A 19,136-nucleotide genomic window follows, 5' to 3' on the forward strand; every position below is an offset into this window, starting at 1 on the left:
TCTAATTCTGACCAGCTGAAATGACGAAGCTCTGGTGACTAATGGCTGAGATCAAAAACGTCTAAAATGATATATATATATATATATATATATATATATATATATATATATATATATATATATCAAGGAGGAACTAAACTTGAATGGTAGCTGTGTTTATCTTTCTTGGAAAGTGTGAAAAAATAAAACTATTTATGATTTTTAGTTTAGTTCAAGATTTGAGTTGCTGAAATAGCCATATCACAGGTGCAAAAAGAAATCCACCCACCCACATGCTTTTAGTAACGTGAAGAAAACCAGACATTGCAGAGGAAACAGACCTCACAGACATGAGTGTAACTTTATTATAATTCATCCGAAATTTTTCTGTTCACTAAAAAGAAAAAACCTATAACCTTATCAACCACACACACACACACACACACACACACACACACACACACACACACACACACACACACACACACACACACAGTGTACATATTTTATGCAAAATAGTTTTTCTGCACTTCACGTCATTGTTTCTGATTTCTAGACATCTGAATGAGACTACAAGCAGGTTCACATCAGATCCATGTGGTTTTATCACAGAATGAGATCTCAGAAAACAGATTTCAGTGCACAGATGGAAGGATTGAATGTGAATACCCAGAAGAGTTAAACAGTCCTAAACAGCCTCCACTAAAACCCAAAAAACAAACAAAAATCCCTAAGCAGCCTGCGTCTCTGAAACTTGACATGTTTAGTGAAGATGGATTTGTCAGGCAAACTCCTGAAGTTTTATCAAGCATTTATTTCTGCTTGTTTATTTTTCTTCGGCTCGTCTGTGCATGACTCTAAATCCTGAATGCACAACGGCGGACTTCATCACGGCATGGTATCATCATAAAAAAAACCTTAAAAACCTTAGATCATCTACACTAATGTAAGAGTATTAGTTTCATAAGCCATGGGCGCAGGGAAAAGCTTCAGCTGCAGAATTAAAACACACCTACACACTTTTTTTTTTACAGTGGAAGAATCTTCATGACAAAAGAGTTTGTGGTCTTTTAGAAATTTTGCGTGTGTCTCCGGTAAAAGCTACATTAAATGGGCAAAAGTATTGGGACACCTTTTTTTTTTTCAGCTATACAAAATGTGTTTTTTCTTTCTCAGACTGTTACCACAAAGTTGAAGGCACACAACCATATAGGAGGTCTTTGAATGTGGTAGGATGGAATTTTCCCTTTACTTGAACTAAAGACCCACAACCCTGTGTACAAAGCCAGCTCTATGAAGGTATGGTTTACATGGGTTGGAGTGGAAGATCTTTAGTGTCCTGCAACAGGAGCTCGAGCCTCAACCCTATTGAACACCATTTGGATAAATGTGAACACTGACTGCATCCAAGGCCTCCTCACATCACCTACATCAGTACCTGACTTTACTACTAAAATCTAGTGTAACATCTCAGAAACGTGGAGGTTATTATAACAGTAAATGCCAGGTGTCCACAAACTTTTGTCCATATAGTGCACAATTCTTTTCTCCATACCAGTAACATAATTTATTATTTATCGGTTGAGCATCAGTGAGTCACAGAGGTGCTGCATATCCTCATCCTCCTGTCAGCAGAGGAACTTTCCAACAGTTGACAGCTTGTTATGGCTTCATCTTTTGTCCCTCCAGATCAGGCCTGACCCCCTCCACCCACACACACACACACACACACACACACACACACACACACACACACACACACACACACACACACACACACACACACACACCTCCAGAGAGACAGGATTCACCCACTCCTCCAATCTATTGTCCTTAATCGAATACCACATGCCAAATGCCGAACATCTTGAAAAAAAGTTTCAGGCTGCAGGAGACCTTCACTCACCCGTACACACACATACACATACACATACACATGCATATATTATATATATATATATATATATATATATATATATATATATATATATATATATATATATATATGCCGTAATTTCTGGATTATTAAGCGCACCCAAATATAAGCCGCACCCACTGAATTTTACAAAGATTTTTATTTTGAACATAAATACGCCGCACCCGTCTATAAGCCGCAGGTATCTACACTGAAACTAATGAACTTTACACAGGCTTTAACGAAATACAGTGTCTGTTACACTGCTTGTATCTAAACAGTAGCCTACCAAGAAAGTTATTGTTCACTGTCTTCCTTCTTCCTTTCACAACTATTTCTCTCTTTTTTTCTTTTGGCATCGTCGTGCGTTTAAAAATCACCATCGGTGAAGCTTTTCTCCCGATGCCGTGCAGCTCAGAACACAGGTGAAGTGTGTTTTTTCATGCCCGGTTGTTTTCAGCGTGACGAATGATTCACATTTCCTGTAGACAGTCCGAGTGAGCGGCAGGTCAACCGTCAGAGAAACCTCATCCATATTTATGATGTGGTGCGGCCCGATTCAGTGGGAGCGCATCTGATTTAATATAAAGAGTTTCATTGGTTCACCTGAACCCGTTCGGCAATTTCATTGGTCTAATGTTATGGGGCTCCGGGAAAAACACGGAAAAATCCATATATTAGCCGCTTCATTGTTTAAGCCGCGAATTCAAAGATTTGGAATCGCCTTTAAGAACAGTCCTATCACAATACTACGGAGACCGAGGCCTGTCTTAAGAGTCAGATAGAATACAGGTTAACATGGCAGAGGTAGAGCTGCATCTTCCGGAAGCCAGAACAGAAAAAAAAAAAAACGTCTGGTTTTATTTCATCTTTTTTTTTTTTTTTTGCACTACAAAAGGTCTGTTTTTGAAAGGGCCATGTGTTAGAAGTCAGAAGGCTCTTAAGAAAATTAAGTCTGTTGCAACCAAAAAAATTAAATCTAACTATCAGTACCATACTGAATTGCATAGAATCATATTTTATTTCCATTGCATCACATTGTGTTGAATCAAATCGAAATTGGATCGCACTGCATCATAATAAGAGTGAATCATATTGCTTGTAAGCAGCTTCATATGTACCGTTAATGTATCATAGACCATGCAATGATGTATATAAACATTACACACACACGCGCACACACACACACACACGCGCACACACACGCGCACACACACACCGGTGCCACCTGCTTTGGAGGAGGCCGTAGCCGCTTGCTGTCTGTCTGCCGACTGTCCAGTGACGCAGATGGACTATTTTTTCGTGGCTCACACACACACACACACACACACACACACACACACACACACACACACACACACACACACACACACACACACACACACACACACACACACACAAAGAATTTGTGCATTCCTTTAATTTTCTCAGCCTTTGCTGTGTGAAGGTGTGTTAGGGATTAAGGGAGTCGTCTTTTCTCTCCCTGTGCTGACAAATGGGATTTGCATGTGTTGCATCTTCTTTCACTCAGTTCGTTTCGCTCGGTTTCTCATCTGGCTCCCTGAGAGAGGAGAGGAGACGCCTTACATGCGATGCAGTCTATGAAAACGCATTACATGTTGCCTTGGCTGAATCCTGATGAAAAAAAGTTAAAAAAATCCGGTTCTGCGCAAAATGTTTTTCTGCTTAGAACATACTTTGATGCCTTAGCTTCAAGCAAATTATAGAAATATAAACATATATTTTTTTTCCCTTAAAGGTTGAGGACATTTTAACTTTTTCGGCTTCGGCTTTCTGAAAATCATGTAAGGAAGTTGGGCGTAACAAACGCAGCAGATGTCTGAAATCTTGCTCGGTGTGATTTCCTCACACAGTGATTGATCACATTGTTGAATAGCTGCATGCCATAACAAACCTGACAAGTCCAATCAATGCATTTTGCAATCAGACATTCACTGTTGTATGTGATGCTCCTTCACACTGGAGCCACAATACAGATACATATTTCAGCTCAAAAGTACATATATATATATATATATATATATATATATATATATATATATATATATATATATATATATATATATAGTCAAAACTGACAAGATTTCACCCTGTAAAAAGTTTTTTCTGGCTGCCACATATATATCGCACCATGACACGTTTTCTACATCTCTTTGTTTTGCGGATCTGTCCTTCGTCTGCAGGGAGATGGTGTGAAAGCGAGTACGCGATTGAACTATGCGTTGTGTATTCATTCCACAGAGAAACAGAACCGGAAAACAGACAGAACACAGAGAAAAAAAACTGTGACTGAGGAAATTATTTCCCATTATTCTTCAGCAAAGATGCATCAGGAGTCCCATTATCCCTTCAGTCATTATCACAACTTTAAGTTTAATTAACCAAAGTGACTTACAGCTGACCCAGAATCGGGCTTAATCTCAGAGTTTGTTCATTCGAGAGCAAACAGCGAAACACATGCTGGAGAAAGATGGATAAAAAATTTTTTATAAATCAAATAGCAGGGCAACAGTAGAGGGGATGTGTCTGAAGCAGCTTATCCACACGTCAGCATTATAACAAGTTACACTCCATCTAATCACATATTTCTCACTGCATCAGACTGATTTTGATTCCTCATGAATTTTAATGAATATTTATGAAGCCATAAGGCCTTGGTGTTGGCCAGCTTGTCACTCTGTATATAACAAGCTGTATGTGACTGTATGTGTGGTATGTATACCGACCAGGCATAGCTATATGACCACCTGCCTAATATTGTGTTGGTCCCCTTTTGCTGCCAAAACAGTTCTGTTTTATTGGGCATTAACAGCATTAACTTCAGCAGTTTGAGCTACAGGAGCTCGTCTGTTAAATCGGACCACACGGACCAGCCTTCGCTCCCCATGTGCATCAGTGATCCTCAGCCGCCCACAACCCTGTCGCCGGTTTAACACTGTTCCTTCCTTGGAGCAATTTTAATAGATTCTGACCACTGCAGACTGGGATCATCCCACAAGAGCTGCAGTTTTGGAGATGCTCTGACACAATCGTCTAGACGTCACAATTTGTGAAATCCACTCAAAGCTCACCCATTTTTCCTGCTTCTAACATGTCAACTTTGAGAACAAAATGTTCACTTGTGCCTAATAAATACATCCCACTCACTAACAGGTGCCATGATGATCCAGTGTTATTTAGTTTACTGGTCATGTTAATGTTATGCCTGATCGGTGTGTGTCTATAAGTATGTTTGTGTGTGTCTTAGTTCAACAGCAGCAAGGAAATGGTGTTAGAACACAGTGCCTGACCTGGTCCCTGCTGCTGCACCATGTCTGACAGGTCCTGTAGATGGATGAAGAGTATCAAACCTCCAGCTCCAAACAGCAAAACAAACCAGAAGGAGCAAGAGATCTTCAGCCGGGACCCACGCATGGACCCCCATCTTGACCTTCGCCTTCCTTTTATAGCCTGCAGCACTTTACAGTCTGGCCACAGCATCTCACTTTATACTGAGAGAGAGAGAGAGAGAGAGAGAGAGAGAGAGAGAGAGAGAGAGAGAGGAGGAGAGAGAGAAGGTGGTTTAAAAAAAAGAAGGAAAGAAACACATTAAAGAAATGATCTGACAAAATTGATAATAGGACTTTTTTAGGTATTTTTGAAGGCAAATACTTTTTATTTTAAAGGAGTAATATTTTACCTTGTGTATCTCTACATTTACTCAAGTATATGGATTTCATTAGTCATCTTACTTCTGGTGAAACTTTGCATTTTATATCTAGAAATGATTTAAAACAATTTTATACGATTTATAAGTAAAATATAAATATGAGTTAAATTACGTTTAATATTATTGTTGCTGTCATTCACTGTGAGTGTGAACCCTCTGATCTCTTTACACACTATAAGCACTTTCTCATCACAGTTTCACTTCTCTATATTTTCTAAAGAGAAACACATCATCCAGCGCTCAACAGAGAATGCAGGAATCATCAGTATGACTACAGGGGTAACAAAAAGAAATCACTCCACCATCTGTGAAAAAAAAAAATCAGTCGGGAGGAAAATACCCCTTCGCTTCCTGCTGCATTGTGGGTGTTCTAATCTGTTTAATGCGAGTACAGAATGAATGCTGCTGATGTCGTGTGTAGCGTACACATTATGGAGTGACCAGTCAGTCAGTCAATAGGGAAGCAGGTTTTTAAACAAACAGTTAAAGAAAATGATCTCTATTTCGGTTGATGTCAGTATGAAAAATCAGATCACTTACTCAGTAGCTGACATTCTGCCCAAGACATTGGTCTTGACACAAATATTACACCAGGCAAAAACCATTAGAAGAAAGATAAGCACCAGTGTTCATATTAAACATGATTAAAAGTGCACTATAGTCAAAATGGATGGAGTTTCCCCAAACAAGACCTCAGAATGAATTTATTCGGGAAAGAGCATTTTCAGTGTCCAGCATCCTCTCCTATTTAACATAGATCTTTGTGCTTTTGGAAATTTGGCTGCGAGTTTAAGAACTGCTTTGGTAGCTTTGTGTTTGGTAGCGAAGATTCAAATCACAAAAAAACCTTGAAAAACATTTGCCTTAATGCTTCCTTTCCACATAGACTCCAAATCTATGGACAAGGTTTAAACAGTGCACTGTGACAAAGCAAAAAAATCTATATAAACATCCCTGAATGCTAGACTGCCTGGTTTTCAGGACATCCATGAATACATTCCAGCTAGTCAGAATGAGATACTGAGAAAACTGTTTCTTTGGAAGCAGTTGCTGAGGCCGCACCTGTACTTAGTTTACGTTTTGGAACATCAGACATGCTGCATTCGGCCAACCAGGCCTGCATCTGTATTGGTATGTGTGCGTTTAATGTAGGTAGAGCAATACATTAGCCAGTTCCTCTGCAGCCTTGACAGGCCATTGATTGTATAATTGAGGCAGAATTTGTTGACCTGGCTGTGAAATTGACTATGAAGCGAGTCTGCATCAATCACAATAATCCATTTTAATAGTGCCTGAACATACACTCAGAACAATTTGACCCCTGAAGGGATGTGAAAATCTAATTAAATTAAGGAGAGAAATTCAAAGAAATACAAAACAATTATATTCAATGCACCATGTTTCACTCAGGTTTCACTCATGTTTCACCTCGCATTTCTAATTGTACATCAAATCTATACAACACTCTAATCCTAGAGAAATAGCGATTAATAATAACATTATACAATATCTTGTATCACTTCAGTTTTCTGTTTTCCAGTTTTTTTTTCCTTTCCCTATATGGTTATTTCTTCCTGTTCCTGTCGCCAAGGTTGTAATGAATAAATCTTAACGGTTACTTGTGGCTACTGTCCAAGCAATAACCTCTTAATTGCACTGTGTGGTTATGTGTAACACGTGCTCACTCATCTCTCGGTAATTAATTTTCCAGACTATTTAACAGTCTGATTGAATACAACACTGCTGGGAGAAACCTGCTGTTACATTTATTACAGAAGTTTATCATGTCTACTATTGCAATTACTGCTTTTAATCCGATAAATGAAATTCATTTTTTGTAGGTACAGGTGCTTATAACTCCTGCCGTGACTCATTACTGTGTTTGAGTGAACATCTTTAGAGATCAAGGATGCAGAATAATTCCATAATCATCACACCTTGCTGAATATACACACAGAGTTCATTACTCAACACTGCGACAGTGCTACAGTGGGAGTTTTAACATCCCTGAGACTGCATGAGAAAGAAACTGAGGTTGTAACACTACCTTTCATACTATTACAACCTGGAAGTGATATGGACTTGATTACAAAAGTAAAAGATGGAATAATATTACGTATTCAAATCTGTTACTGTGAAAAGTCCTATTACTTATTAGTTCTTTCAATATAACAATAATTTACAGATCTGTTAACATGCTACATAATGATATAAATTATCAGTGGTGTAAAGTATTGAGTAAATGGTTTTCGTTAATCTACTTAAGTACTTTTTTCCTACTTTCTAATTTTACTGAGTATCAAAGATACTCAATGAGCTGCGTCGAAAACGTTTTGGGAATGCCTCGCATTGTTCACACTGAATCACGTGTAAAATCCAGCCATTAGGCAAGTCGTGATGTCATTGCTGGGCGACGTTGCGTAAACCAGGACGCTACAAAACAGGTGAGTGATGGTAGCGATATTAGTTTTTTTTTGTTCAGGGTAACGCTTTGTGTATGAATCTGTGCAGCTATATGCTTTAAATGCATGCAGAATTACGACTGCGTGTTCCTCTGGGGGGGGGGGGGGGGGGTTGCTTGTGTTGTTTGCTTAGCTTAGAAGCATGCTTAGTCAGCTCTCGAGGTAGGCAACTGTTAGTATTTTTAGCTATGCGCTCCTGGAGAGCGCTCCCCCTCGCGGCTCAGGTCCCGCTCTTGCCAAGGCGAAGTGGTGCCAAAGGTCACGGGGCTCGGAGCCCGACCGAGCAGAAGGCATGGAGATGGATGAGTCCTCTCTAGCCTCTCCTGCTGGGCTGAGCTCCAGTTCCCCGGGGAAAGCGCCAGCTTCGGCGGTTCCTTCTTCCAGGCTGACGATTAGGAGTTACATAGGGTACTGCGTGGGCCGTCAGTCAGTCCATGTCAGCTCTAGTAGCCACAGAAAGGCTTTTGTGGCTCACTCTGTAAGTGGAGATTCCCGACAGGGACAGGGCTTTCCTTCTGAATGCCCTAGTGGCTCCTCCTGGCCTGTTCAGGTGACGCTGTAGGTAATTCTGACAGGTTCAGGAGACCACGGCAGCATTTCAGTGGTACTTCCCTGCTGCTCTCACAAGGCTGCTCGGTGGGCACAACCCCAGCCTGGGCAGCGCGAAGCCCAAAAGCAGAGTGTTGCCACTCGGACCAGATTCCCCTAAAAGATTTCCTGGCAGATTGGGAAGGCGTGCCAGACGTATCTTGGTGGGTCCTGCACACAGTAGAGAGGGGCTACTCGATTCAGTTCGGGTCCTCTCCTCCCCGGTACAACGGGGTGTGTCCCACCATGGTGGGACACAAGCAGGCTCTGGTCCTAGAACAGGAAGTGCACACCCTCCTAAGAAAAGAGGCCATCGAGGTGGTTCAGGCTACTATAGCCAGTACTTCGTTGTTCCGAAAAAGGATGGCAGAATGTGGCACGGAATCTCTCACGGGGTGGGGAGCGGTCATGAGTGGCCGCTCCGCCCAAGGTCGGTGGGACAAGTCACATCTCTCATGGCACATAAACTGCCTGGAGATCATGGCCGTGTTCTTGGCACTGGAACACTTCCTCCGAGACCTAAGAGGTCGCCACATGTTGGTCCGTATGGACAACATGTCAGTGGTCTCATACATCAACCACCAGGGGGAGTCTCTGGTCTCGCCCCCTGCAGATCCTCCTATGGTCTGAGGGGAAACTCCTCTTGCTGAGAGCAGTTTACATCCCGGGCTGGTTGAATTGGAGCTTTCAAGGCAAGGGCTGAGGCCCGGGGAATGGAGACTCCACCCCGAGGTGGTGGAGCAGATATGGCAGAGATATTACAGAGCCCAGGTGGATCTGTTTGCGACTCAGTAGACTTAGCACTGTCCCTTCTGTTTCTCTCTATCTACGGCCTGGTCCGTTGGAGTTCCTCTCCAAGACATTGTAAAGCTGCTGGCTGGTTCACCCTGCTGGTCCACTCCCGGCTCCTCTGAAAGGGAACGTCACTAAGGTACGTATGTAACCCTAGTTCCCCAAGGGAACGAGAGCTGCGTCAACAGGCCATACTCCCTGCATCCCTGTAGCACTTACCTTTTCCTTTTTCAGAAGCAAAATAGCTACCATCGCTTACCCATTTTGTAGCTTTCTGGTTTACGCGACGTCGCCCGCCATTGACCTCTGGACTTGCCAATTGGCCGGATTTTGCACGTGATTCAGAGCGTAAACAACGCGAGCCGTTCCCAAAGAGTTTTCGACGCAGCTCTCGTTCCCTCAGGGAACTAGGGTTCCATACGTAACCTAGTGACGATTTCATTGTACTCTGCACAGATCCAACCCTCCTCCGTTCTTTTATTTTAAACATACAGCTCAAGTATTGGGATAATTAGCTTAAAACATCACAATAATTAAATTGTTTATATTTCTTTTCCATAAATTTGTCTGTCACAATAGAGTGCAAAGCTGTTTTAGAATCGCGACTAAAAGCACAACGTAGAACATGCTCTGCATTTTTTTTTTATCCAGTAATGCCAGAAATAGGGTGGTGTTCAAAATATCTAGGTTATGTATTCAGAACACATGCAATACACTTTGCAGTTTCTAGCCAACATGAAGTAGAGTTCCCTTTTCCACAGAGTTAGTTTGTCTGTCTCCTAGTTTTATATATATATATATATATATATATATATATATATATATATATATATATATATATATATATATATATATATATATATTGTTTCTCTCCATGTCTCTGCTGTGCTCTGATTATAGGTGCTGTCATCTCTGTATTGAACTATGGGTACAAGTCTGTCATGAGAAATTGGACAACAATCATTTGACGTGTCCAAATAAGGAAACTGACTGTGGCTTAATTTTTTTTTTACATTGTTTCTGCAAAGAGACTAGTGGCAGTGTATTCTTATTTCCAGGGAAAATTAGCATCTATGCTAGTAAAACCAGACAGGACATCTCAATATAAAAATATATATGAAATATTCTCACTTCTTTGGCATTCAGTTGTGATCACCTTTTCTACTGCTCCCATTTCACCTTGCACATGTTCCCACTGCTGCACTATAATGCTGTGTGATTTCCACAGAGCGATTTCCAGGCCACTGATGGATTTCTCAATTCTGATAGCAACTGAGAAAACCTTCTGCCCAGAAATGTAAGAAATATATCAGATTATATCCTAAATAATATCCCAAGTATGTTCATTTGATCTCTCTAACCAGATAAATAAAAACGTGTCACAAAAAACAGAAGACAGAGGTATTTGGTATTCAAGAAGCAAAAACAATGCAAAAAAATATAATAATAATATAGAGCCACAAATCAATAGTGCTGTGTAAAATGCAATACATTATATTTTATATTGCCCTTGTATAGCTCATAAGCAAAAAACTATAAAATCTATATTTGGTGTGAGCACTCTTTGCCAGCAAAACAGCAGGTACACAGTTTTTAATGGAACTCAGTAAGTAGGTTTTTTCCAAACATCTTGGAGAACTAACCATAGAGCTTCTGTGGGTATAGGCTGCCTCAAATCCATCTGTCTCTTCATGTAATCCCAGACAAACTTGATTTTGTTGATATCAGGAATCTGTGGAGACTAAAACCATAACCTTCTGGGACTCTTTGTTCATTTCTACTTTAAAGATAATTTGTAGTGACACTGGCTGTATGTTTGGGTTTATTGTCTTTCTGCAGAAAAAAATTTCGGGCCAATCAGATGCCTTCCTGTTTTTATTTCATGATGGATATGTATCTGCCTGTATTTTGTAGCATTGAGGACATAATTAATCCTGACCAAATCTCCAACTCGATTTGCAGAAATGCAGCCCCAAACTTGCAAGGAACTTCCACAATGCTTTACTGCTGCCTGCAGACACTTATTATTGTACCGCTCTCCAGCCCTTTGGAAAACAATGGGTTTTTCTTTCTGCAGCCAAATATTTTACATTTTGACATCAGTCAAGAGCACCTGCTGCCATTTTCTGCACCCTAGTTCCTATGTTTTCATGCATAGTTGTCACTTAGCCTTGTTTCCATGTTGGATATATGGGTTTTTGGCTGCAATTCTCCCATGAAGTCCTTTTCTGGCCAAACTTCTCCAGACAGTAAAAGGGTGTAGCTAGGTCCCAGTGGTTTCCACCAGTTCTTTGGTGGCACTGCTGGACAACTTCTGATGTAAAAGAGAAGTAAGCATAAGGTGTCCTTCTTTTGCTGCATTAAGTTTCCTTGGCTAATCACTGCATCTAAAGTCCTTGACATGAAATGCCAGTCTGCTTTGAAATCTGTGCCTGGGAGAGACCTTGCTGATAAGGTAGAACTACCTTGTGTCTAGTTGCTGTGCTTAGGCTTCCATAGTGTATATCCTATTACATAAATCAGTCTTTCACAAGCTCACCTTAGAAGTAGAGTTTGGCTGTTCCTGACCTAGTTTTAAGCTTCTGCACAGCTGTTTTGGTTTCACTTAATGACTTGGTTTTAACCTACATATCAGAATGAATCATTAGCACCTGCTTAGTGTCATTGGCTAATCATACACCTGACTCAGATTTAGCAAAAAAATAGCTGAATTTGTGCAAGTGTACCAAGTGTGCAAAAGTAAAAATTGGAAATTTGTAACTCTTCTGTTCATTACATTTCTATTTTGTCAAAAGATAAAAAAAAAAAAATCTTTTTTTTTATTTTAAACCATTTTCACTTTCCAGCTTAAAACCTTTGCAGACTACTCATCTGCAGGTAATGATTAAGGGGTCTTTAACCACTAATTAACCAAACAATAAAGCCATTAAAAGCCAATATGCAAGCTGTCAAACCTCAATATTTTTTATGTCATGGCCTCATATACTGTTTCTAACATTGCCTCTTTTTAAATGGTAATCATTAAAGTATTAAATGTTAAAATAGCCTAAAATGTTGAGATAGAAATGTTGGGTTAAAAATTAACTCAATTATTGCAAATTATTTGTCAGAAGCCAGTGCGCCAAATTTATTCAAAAAAAGATTTTATTATTCATTGAAGAATGAATAATATAAATATTGATTTGATGCACTTTCAGTGACTTAGACCCCTCTTATCATTCTAACACATGCAGAGAAATTTGTGGGAACCAGAAACCTCATCTTTATTTACGCTTATAAAATGAAATTGAATTACACATTTATTTGTGCTGCTTTAGGACTATGTAGCTTAACTGCACATAATAAAAAGTTAGCAGAACATTGGCAGGATGACAGTTTATGTCCTGCACAAGCAACAATAAATGCACTGATTTGAATGGAATCAGCTAAAAGTGTGCTAAAAGGTAAGATGTTAAACATGGAACGAGTGACAGGTGACACAGAAGAAAGCAAAGCAACCAAATGCAGAGATGCTTCTTTCTTTTCTTTTTTTTAAAGCTGGTCCCTAAGCAGCCCTGAGCCTTTTCTGAATTTATAAAATAGCACTGATAAATCACATGCAGCTCCCTCCTTTTACCCTGCCTGCAGCCATGATGGCACTTCGGTCCGAATATAAAAGATACACGCACCATTATCCACACCCTTACAAGAAAAAACATCATCATTTTTTTATCCCAAGTTGATACACTGAAAATGGCAATATATGGTATACTTTATGCCAAGTCCACACACTCACTGAGATTTGGTGGCATATAAGGGAAAAATCTAGAGTGGCATTTGCAGTAATTGTTAAATTGGTTCCAAACTATGGGACATCCATGTGCTTGATCAACAGCTTCAGTAGGAATCATCAATGCTGGAATAATGATTACAAAATAAACTCAAACCAAATGGTGAATTAGCATTAAAGATGGTATTATATTATCTAGCTAGTTTTCCCTGCAAATTTCAGATACAGTTTGCTTAGAAACAATCTGTATCAAGATCATGTTTTATTTCAGTAGAACTGAAAACACCACCACCAAATATTAAGGAGATTCTGGTAGGAGACTCAGAACCATAGCATATTTGACTGCAACATAAAATGCTTAGATATAGCTTCCATTTAGGCTAAATGATTTATGCAACATGCATAAGGCGTCGCATGTGGTGCTAGGTGGTAGCTTAGTGGTTAAAGCATTGGACTTTGGAGTTCAAATTCCAGCTACAGCAAGCTGCCACTTCTGGGCCCCCGAGCAAGGCCCTTAACCCTTGCTGCTAGGTTGCATGAATGATATATATGGAAGTTGCTCTGAATAAGGGTGTCTGGCAAAATGGCATAAAAATAAATGCATGTGAAATCCTATAATTTAAATGGCCTTTGATCAAAACAACAAGTAAACATACCAGCTGGTGGAATAGCAGCATTGTAATGGCAGAACTGTAACGCTTGTCTGGTTTGACAAGCGTAATCTAGAGCCCTTACAATTACTTTCCCTCAAAAAACTTATGATAAACTTTCATCAATCCAATCACCAATTGCACTAACTGCACATCCTGTTGTGCATTCTGTATTTTGTGAAAATACAGAGAGCATGCTAACCAGCAACAGCATTAATAAAACATCTAAGCCTGCAATGGTACAGCTTGTCTGTATTAGCATGCCTAACCAATCACTGTGCCTTTTATTTAGCATTCACAGGGATGTCACTGTCACTTCACTCTCGGTTGCCAGGTGCAGGCGGCTCAAGGGACTCTTTTTTTTTTTTTTTTTTTTTGCTTCAGAGTTATATCCAGCTGAGCATTTCTCACAAAATGTCATCACATCGTCTCAAGGACATGTCGGGAGGGGGGGTGCATGTGTGTGAAGAGATGCTTCACAGATTCGTTTCTCATTTTTCTATATGGGTTATAAATACACACATGCACACGGGTAGATTTCAGTTGCTGTACAAAAATTACAAAAAGGTTATATGAAGAAGTATGAAACTTTTCATGATTCAAGTCATTAAGCTAAACCTGTAGAGAAGAACGTTTTTGAGTAGAAGCCAGATGACAACAATGGCCTGTCCCTCATTGGAACCTTTTAACCTGCATGTCAGTTATGAGAACAAACAGAAAATGTTTGTTCAAATAAGATCTAATCACAGCTCTGATTTCAGGCATAAATATTAAAACTTGGTCAATGTCAAATTTAGGAATCGGGTCCAACAGCAGCGAGACAGAAACATATCCACAATCTAAGTACTCCGTTGGTGATCACTTCAACCAGATTCAGTCCAGCTTTCAAAAACCTGACCTAAGTACATATAGGGATACTACGATACATAGATATATTCCATTAAAATAAATGGAAAGATAAATGTGGTGAAGATGTAGATTCAGGGCTTGAGGAATACCCTAACCACAACCTTATGTACATTTGGTATAATATGAAATGATATCAAGCCTTTGAATGGGTTAGGAAACTTGATCTCAAATACTTTTGGAAACCATAGTCTCACATCAAGTGAACCATGGTGTGGCACCACGTATATATTTCAGCACCAGTGGCGGACAGCACCAAAGCAAATGTAATTCGTTACTACTTAAGTATCTTTTTCATTTATTTGTACTTTACTGAAGTATTTCCATTAGGGGAGACTTTAACTTCACTACATTTTAAAGTCAAAATTTTTTTTACTAAACTATATTTTGTGAAATCAGGCGTTAATTTTTATTTACGAGGCTAAAAACTTAACTTGTCAATCACACAGCAATCTACCAATCAGCAAGCGCTTTGTTTTCAAATTGTTACGATTGCCGCTTGGAGGCATCTACTTATCATCAGCATACAGTTCAGCATCAGTTAAACAGCAAGCAGAACATTTAGAGAGGAATAAATGATGGAAGAAGCGCCTGACTCTAACTTGCCACAACACCCGTTGCCTAATTTGCACATTTCTTTTTTCAAGAAGTTGACAAGAAAGTTTTTGGCTCATGTTCATTTGAATAGATATCAGTGTTTGACTTATTAATATAATTCTGTTAATAAATTGGTGTGCCAAGAGTATCATTAGGGTCTTTTCACATAAATTGAGTTAATTAAGCAAAAAGTCTTGAATAAAAAATTATGACAATTATAGTACTTTCGATACTTTTCAACTTTTCACAATTTTTGCGTTGGGAGCATTATTAATATTATTATGGTAAGTGGTGGAAGCAGAACATCTTTCAGATATATAATGCTAGGATTTTGTTAAATATAAATTAGCTCAAGCCCAGAGCATTTCTTTTAACAAGAGTCTCTGGAAGGCTAAGTGAGGTACCCATTGAGGTACGCAAGAAACTGTTACTGGCCGAGACTTAAGACACCAACACGTAGCAAGGCACACTCAAGGCCTGAACACCAAGTGCATCAAGAGCTCTCCTTAAGTGGACCATTACACAGGTGGAGCCAATTTCTACCGATTATAATTAGGAAGGAACTCTCTGCCTCCCTCTGGTGATGGCACCAGGCTGAGTCAGCTGTCCCCTTACACCTTTGAGGTGTAAGTGTTCACACTGAAAACACTGCGAGACATGTGTCTCTTGTATAACTGGTTGGCATTAATAACTATGTGGTTTATATAAGGATAGATTGTGTGTTTCAGATCTTTCTGTACATTGCATCCCAGAAGCACTGTACTTCATTGCATGAGTGTTGATACTCGCTTTTTCGCTCTCTTTTAGAAACGGATTCATTAATGTCAGAGAAAAGATATTCCAAATAATTATATCAAATTAGGAATTACATTTTTAATGTAAAAGATTTTAATGAATCCGACAAAAGGCTTTAAAAGGTTCTGGGAATTCATAAGCTTTCAGTCACCAGCACATTACTAGACTACTAACTAGGGATCTCCTGCTACCTGCATTAAACCAGGAAACAGGACTTCTGAATTTCATCTACTGTACTGCCGCTTTCTTTGTGGAACTATCCTGACATCCTTGTCATTTCTTATGTTGGCAGGATGCACTAGGCACATTGCTTTTATATTTTAGTGGCATGATTTCATCATGGACAGCAAGTTAAAACAAAGAGCAAACGTGAAATTCTGCGTAAAATTGGGCAAATCTGTCACAGAGACGTTTTTTTTTGCTTTGTACGCTTGACATACGCCGATGCTGCAACGAGTCGTTTGAGGTGTTTTGAGTGGCACACGCACTATAAACGAGGAAGAACATCACTGGTAAACGACAAGAGATCAGGAAGACCTCGGCAACTTGTGCATGATGATCATCGGAGGACAGTCCACATCATCACACTTCTGCACCCAACCTACTTGCCAGAATTGGCTCCTCTGGACTTCGCCCTCTTCCCAAAGATTAAGATCAAACTCAAAGGTCGCTGTTTTAACACCACTGTGGAGATCCAGGGCAAATCGCAGAAAGAGTTTGACACGCTTTGAAATGAAGACTTCCAGGACTGAGAGCGCTGTATTGCTGTACAAGGGGACTATTTTGAAAGTTATAGTGCGTAAACAAAGATAAATAAAGTTATTTTCAGGAAACAAAGCTAGTCTCCAAACTGATACCACTTTGTACAAAATTGAGTCATCATTTTTGATTAAAAAGCCACATGCAGGGACGAGGACAGAACTGTTTACGATGTTGATGCATGTCCAGGAGCTATTTGTCTGATCACACAGGCACACCAGGGAATTGAGCCTGCTGCTAATTAAAGTTGCCTACTAATGTAAAACTCATTAAATAAACATCACACTACCTCCTGCTTTGTTTTCACTACAGTAAAAAGAGGTCACACTGATCAAATAAATTGCCTTTTGCATTGATCAATCTCACAAATTCTGTCCTTTTATGGGGACAGATGTTTTTTAGTATCAAGTCTAAAAGAGCTAAAAAAAAAATCTGTTTTGTAAGCGTTTGTAGTTTACGAGTAAGTAAATGGTGCTTTTGTTTTTGATAATTTATAAAAACAAAAATGTTTTTCAACTTTTATTCTTCAGTACTGTGACTGATCATTGCTCATTACAAATACAGTGATGAAGCTTTTTTTTTTTTTTACAGTTTATTTTCTAATTAAAATTCCAAACAATGCAAGGGGGTGGAATTAATTTCACCTATTACCTGAGACACAGATTATTTTAATAAAGAAAAAGGCAGAAAAGAAAAAAACAAGCCCCTGTATCCCAGCTGTTGTAGTGTACTACCACTGTAATGTACTGTAAAAGTAAAATTATTGTATTTACAGTATTTGTGTTTTTTTAATGCATTACATTGTGTATTTGTGTCAAAAGTGTACAAAACCTCCCTTTGTTGGACTCACAAACAAAACTGATTTACGAACATAATTTGTTGGGGACTGAATTTTTGACTCCTGAAGTTGATTTCTTTCAAACAAAAGCACATCATTGATGGTGTAGTGTTTAAGTCTTCACAGCAATTTGTCAAAACCATCATTTCTGCCAATTAAATGATTTTATATTCATTTATAGTTACATTAAATGTTGTGAAATGAGATTCGAGTTCACTTATATTTATTATATTCACACTGCAGCAGCTATGAATATTCGTTCCCTCTGTGTCGTTGTTGTTTTCTCTTATAATTATTTAGGCACAAAATGCAGCTTTTCTGCACATATTAACAATCACATTTATACAAAATCTATTTCTATGGAGTAACTGCTGCACAGTAAATCTGTGGTTTGGACTACAGAGGTATATCCACTACACTTCTAATATAAACACACATAAATCTTTTACGAGACACATTTTCCTTTTCGAATAGGACCGCTTCAGCCCTGTTCTTCAGTGCCTCATCAAGCTGTAATCAATTACAGTCATTTAGTTGGGTGTGAAAAATCACTGCACCTCAGTTGATCACAATCCTGCACCTGGTGCCCACTCCCTAATCTTAAATTACAGTTGAATGAATTCTACACAGGTGGGGATAAAAAACAAGAAAACCCTGACCCCCTTTTTTCTTAGTGTCTTTTCCAAACTCAGTATCATCTCCTGATCCAAAGTGCTTTACTCCATGCTCGCCCCAACCTCAGCCCAGCTTTACACCTAGGGGAGAAGTCAAATAAATAAATAAATATATAAATATATAAATAAATAAATGAGAAAAATAGCTTTTAAATTATTAGTAGCCTATTGTTTTTGGATAAAACATTAGGAGTGCAACTGCACATTTGCTGGAGCATTTGCAAGGTCATGGTTGGTGACCCCCTCCCCCTTTAAAAAAAAGATGGGTAAAAAAGAAAAAAAAAAAGAAAAACGTGAACACTCCCTCGTGCACTGCATGTACAGACCACATTACGAAAGAGTTACGTGAGGAACGACATTAATTTTTCCGTGAGTTGTTACTGCGTTTGTTATTGACTACGCATCTCCAAATGATGTAAGAGCCTTTAAATACTATCAAATAAACAATAAATTATACTAAAACAAATCAAAATAATCGGAATTCTGTATACAATATTTTGTATTAAGTAATAAAAAAATTAATATTAATAATAATAAAAAATCACTTAAAAAATGAATTCGTCCGAGTCCAGTGCGCATCGTGTCGACTCGTTTGGAATTTTTTTTGCCTCTGAACAAATTTGACTTTGAGGACAGGTTTGTTCGTATTCGCAAAAGTTCGTAAAGTGAATGTGTGTAAAGT

General features: G+C 39.0%; 1 protein-coding gene across 3 annotated transcripts in view; it reads right to left on the bottom strand.

Annotated features, from left to right (window-relative positions):
• The window catches only part of LOC310732128 (carbohydrate sulfotransferase 8-like), a 104,567-nt gene that overhangs the window by 83,238 nt on the left and 2,193 nt on the right, over positions 1 to 19,136 (bottom strand). For 2 of the 3 annotated variants that reach the window (XM_083552456.1, XM_083552455.1), the window contains one exon: positions 5,206 to 5,406. In XM_083552456.1, coding sequence (XP_083408582.1) covers positions 5,206 to 5,395 — 190 coding nt within the window. In that variant the 5' untranslated portion in view covers positions 5,396 to 5,406. Of the gene's footprint in view, positions 1 to 5,205; positions 5,407 to 11,109; positions 11,172 to 19,136 lie in introns of those variants that run through there. The other variant, XM_083552457.1, reaches the window with a different exon arrangement.

This window comes from Silurus aristotelis (assembly GCF_946808225.1).
Source record: "Silurus aristotelis genome assembly, chromosome: 10".
Lineage (NCBI taxonomy): Eukaryota > Metazoa > Chordata > Actinopteri > Siluriformes > Siluridae > Silurus > Silurus aristotelis.